Below are 2969 nucleotides of genomic sequence, written 5' to 3'. Positions count from 1 at the left end.
TTTAAATTCGTTGTGTTCTTGTTGGTCCCTTTTGTACGTGATGGAGTTAAAACGGTCACATGGAGACTGACGGCCGGATGTACGCTGCCGCCGTGCTTGCTTGACATGGAAAACTGCGGCCGGTACTATTCCGGCAGTAGCATTGAAGCCATGTGCGCCATTGATGTTTTGACGCTGGGTGCAGTCATGAGGATGGGGTGTTCCATTTGGTTTTCCCATCTACTCCTAGTACTGGCGATGTTCTACCATTTCCTCCTATATATACAAGCATGAATCAATTCAGCAACGATACAAGTAGTGGTGAGCGATGGCGACCATGTGCATGGGGCTAACAGCACTCGCGTCCGCCATGGTCTCCTTCCCGAACAAGAGCGGCACGGGCTCGGGCAGACCTACGCCGCTCGGCTGGACCTGCTGTCCTACAAATCCTCGGTATGCATATAGATGTCGTAGCTGGTTCATGCAAATGTTTCCAAGTAGTAGTAAATTCAATGCGAGTTCGACGCACTCCATGTCTCCATCTCTCGATCGTTTAAGCTTATGATTCACATAACTCTTCATGCATGCCTACCAAGCTAGTCCTAGGTCTAACATAACCCCTATTTTTCTGCCCCATTAAACGCGAGTAGAGAGCCCTATTACTGCATCTAATTTTAAACTAGACTGATTTGTTAAGAAAAGGAGTATAACTAAGTTAATCGCTTTTGATTACCAAGCGAGCCGCTTTGCAACCCCTACCTAGGAGCACTAACTTTGGCGCGGCCAGTTTGACCAGGCGATGGACCCCGGCCTCAACTACGCCGGTGGAGGCTCCGTCCAGAAGCATCGACATGGAGATGCAATGCCCGTCGGTGCCGCGGGAGCAGGTGGAGGTCGTCCGGTCGCTCAACGGTTGGGTGGCGGACAACATGCTCCCGCTGCTCCTCCCGGTGGAGTCCTCGTGGCAGCCGCACGACTTCCTGCCGTTCTCCGCCGCCGCGTCCGGCGCGACGACGGAGGACGAGGCTCTGTTCGCCTTCACGGATGGCGTGGCCAAGCTGCGCGCGGGAGCCACCGGCGTTCCTGACGATGTCCTGGTGTGCCTGGTGGGCAACATGGTGACGGAAGAGGCGCTGCCGTCGTACCAGAGCATGGGAAACCGCACGGAGGGCATCGCGGACGACACCGGCGCCAGCAGCCTCCCCTGGGCGCAGTGGATGCGGGGCTGGACCGCAGAGGAGAACCGCCATGGTGACCTCCTCAACCGCTACCTCTACCTCTCCGGCCGCGTCGACATGCGCCAGATCGAGACCACCATCCATCACCTACTCCGCAACGGCATGGTACGTACTACTCTATTATTGGTACAAGTAAGTACGTGCACCGTGCCCTATATATCCATTTAATCAATGATTCTGCCGTTCTGTCGTCAAGGAAATGCTAGTGCCCAAGAGCCCCTACCACAGCGTCATCTACGGCGCGTTCCAGGAGCGCGCCACCTTCATCTCCCACGTGCACACGGCGAAGCTCGCCGGGCAGCACGGCGACCAGGCCCTCGCCAAGATCTGCGGCGTCATCGCAGCCGACGAGAAGCGGCACGAGGCGGGCTACACCAGGGTATGCGCCAAGCTCTTCGAGGTGGACCCCAACGGCATGGTGCGGGCTCTGGCGTACGTCATGCGCGGCAAGGTCACCATGCCAGGCCTTCTCATGTCCGATGGCCGCGACTGCACCGAGACTCTGTTCGAGCGGTTCTCCGCCGTGGCGCAGCGCGCCGGCGTCTACACGGCGAAGGACTACGGCGACCTGGTGGAGCACTTCCTGCGCAGGTGGCGGGTGGCGGACCTCGCCGGGCTGTCTGGCGACGGCCGCCACGCGCAGGAGTACGTGTGCAGGCTGCCGCCCAAGATCCGGAGGATGGAGGAGCTGGCCCACCAGAGGGCGGCCCGTAGCAAGCGCAGGCCGGCCAGCTTCAGCTGGATCTTCGACAGTTACGTCATGGTAGGCTGAGACGTGAGACATGGGCTTCTGTTGCCCTGGGCTCCTGAATAATAAGCTATAGTACTCTACCTTTAATTACGTGTTCCTTGTTTTCCCTCAAAAAAAAAAAAAACGTGTTCCTTGTTTGAGTGAATAATGTGGTCTCACAAAAGAAGAGAATGGACTGTTTATCCAGCTATTCAATCGACTTTTGATCATCATCTGGCTTACTGATTGTTCTCATGGCTAGTTCTTCACCAGGTCATAAAAAAATTATGGCACAACAAAATTCAGCAACATCATTTTCTTTATTTTGATAATGATCGTGTTATTATTTAAAAAAAAGTTTAAGCACGACACCTGGCCTCTACATAGATGAGATGCACGCGGGTGAACCAATCCACAAGTTGCAACCATAAATGAAACTGAAGTTCTTAACGGATACTCATGAATGAAACTAAAAAAAGAAAAGTCTAAGACAAAGGAGGGCCAATCCGGAGAGTACGCTGTCATCCATGTTGGAAAAATATATTTTTTAACGCATCCTCCAACCGAAGTCGCAATGCTCCATAAGTTATAGAGAACCATAAACGGAGTGTAGCATGACTTGCATAATAGAAGCATTTTTATCTTTATAAATACCTTATATTTTTACATAGACAAAGAGATCAATAAATAATCGCTCCTACCCTAATAACTATCTTAAACCTAGGATCCACATAATTGAGTTAGTTGCCAAAGATATTCACAACGCTTTGTTGTGGGTATAAAGTAAAACCTATCTGGATGGCTGATCATATAGATCTAGCAAATTTACACTAGAAGAATAAGTGCTTTTATAGTTTCGTCATGTTGACAAAAGACACACGTCTTACTTTTCTGCCAATTATGTTTTGTAAGGTTATCTTTGGTAAAAAAATACCTCTCGACGAATGTACCACACAAACACCGTAGTTTTAAGTGGGATCTTCATCTTCCAAATTTTCTTATTATTATCAGCTGGTACATCA

General features: G+C 51.1%; 1 protein-coding gene across 1 annotated transcript; it reads left to right on the top strand.

Annotated features, from left to right (window-relative positions):
* Positions 1-307: 307 nt before the first annotated feature.
* On the top strand, positions 308-1989 carry LOC124656552 (acyl-[acyl-carrier-protein] desaturase 4, chloroplastic-like). Its single transcript, XM_047195272.1, has 3 exons — positions 308-432; positions 743-1322; positions 1414-1989. Exons 1-3 carry the CDS (start codon positions 308-310, stop codon positions 1987-1989), a joined length of 1281 nt encoding a protein of 426 aa, XP_047051228.1.
* Positions 1990-2969: the final 980 nt, after the last annotated feature.

This window comes from Lolium rigidum, chromosome 5 (assembly GCF_022539505.1).
Source record: "Lolium rigidum isolate FL_2022 chromosome 5, APGP_CSIRO_Lrig_0.1, whole genome shotgun sequence".
NCBI lineage: Eukaryota > Viridiplantae > Streptophyta > Magnoliopsida > Poales > Poaceae > Lolium > Lolium rigidum.
The sequence above is the reverse complement of the archived record's forward strand: the minus strand, read 5'-3'. Positions and strand labels throughout refer to the sequence as shown.

What these genes read in the sequence shown, in the direction of transcription:
- LOC124656552 (XM_047195272.1), top strand. Translation starts at nt 308, where the DNA reads ATGGCGACCATGTGCATGGGGCTAACAGCACTCGCGTCCGCCATGGTC. An exon ending in TGCTGTCCTACAAATCCTCG is followed by an intron (nt 433 to 742) that starts GTATGCATATAG and finishes ACCCCTACCTAG; the next exon opens with GAGCACTAACTTTGGCGCGG. An exon ending in ACCTACTCCGCAACGGCATG is followed by an intron (nt 1,323 to 1,413) that starts GTACGTACTACT and finishes TCTGTCGTCAAG; the next exon opens with GAAATGCTAGTGCCCAAGAG.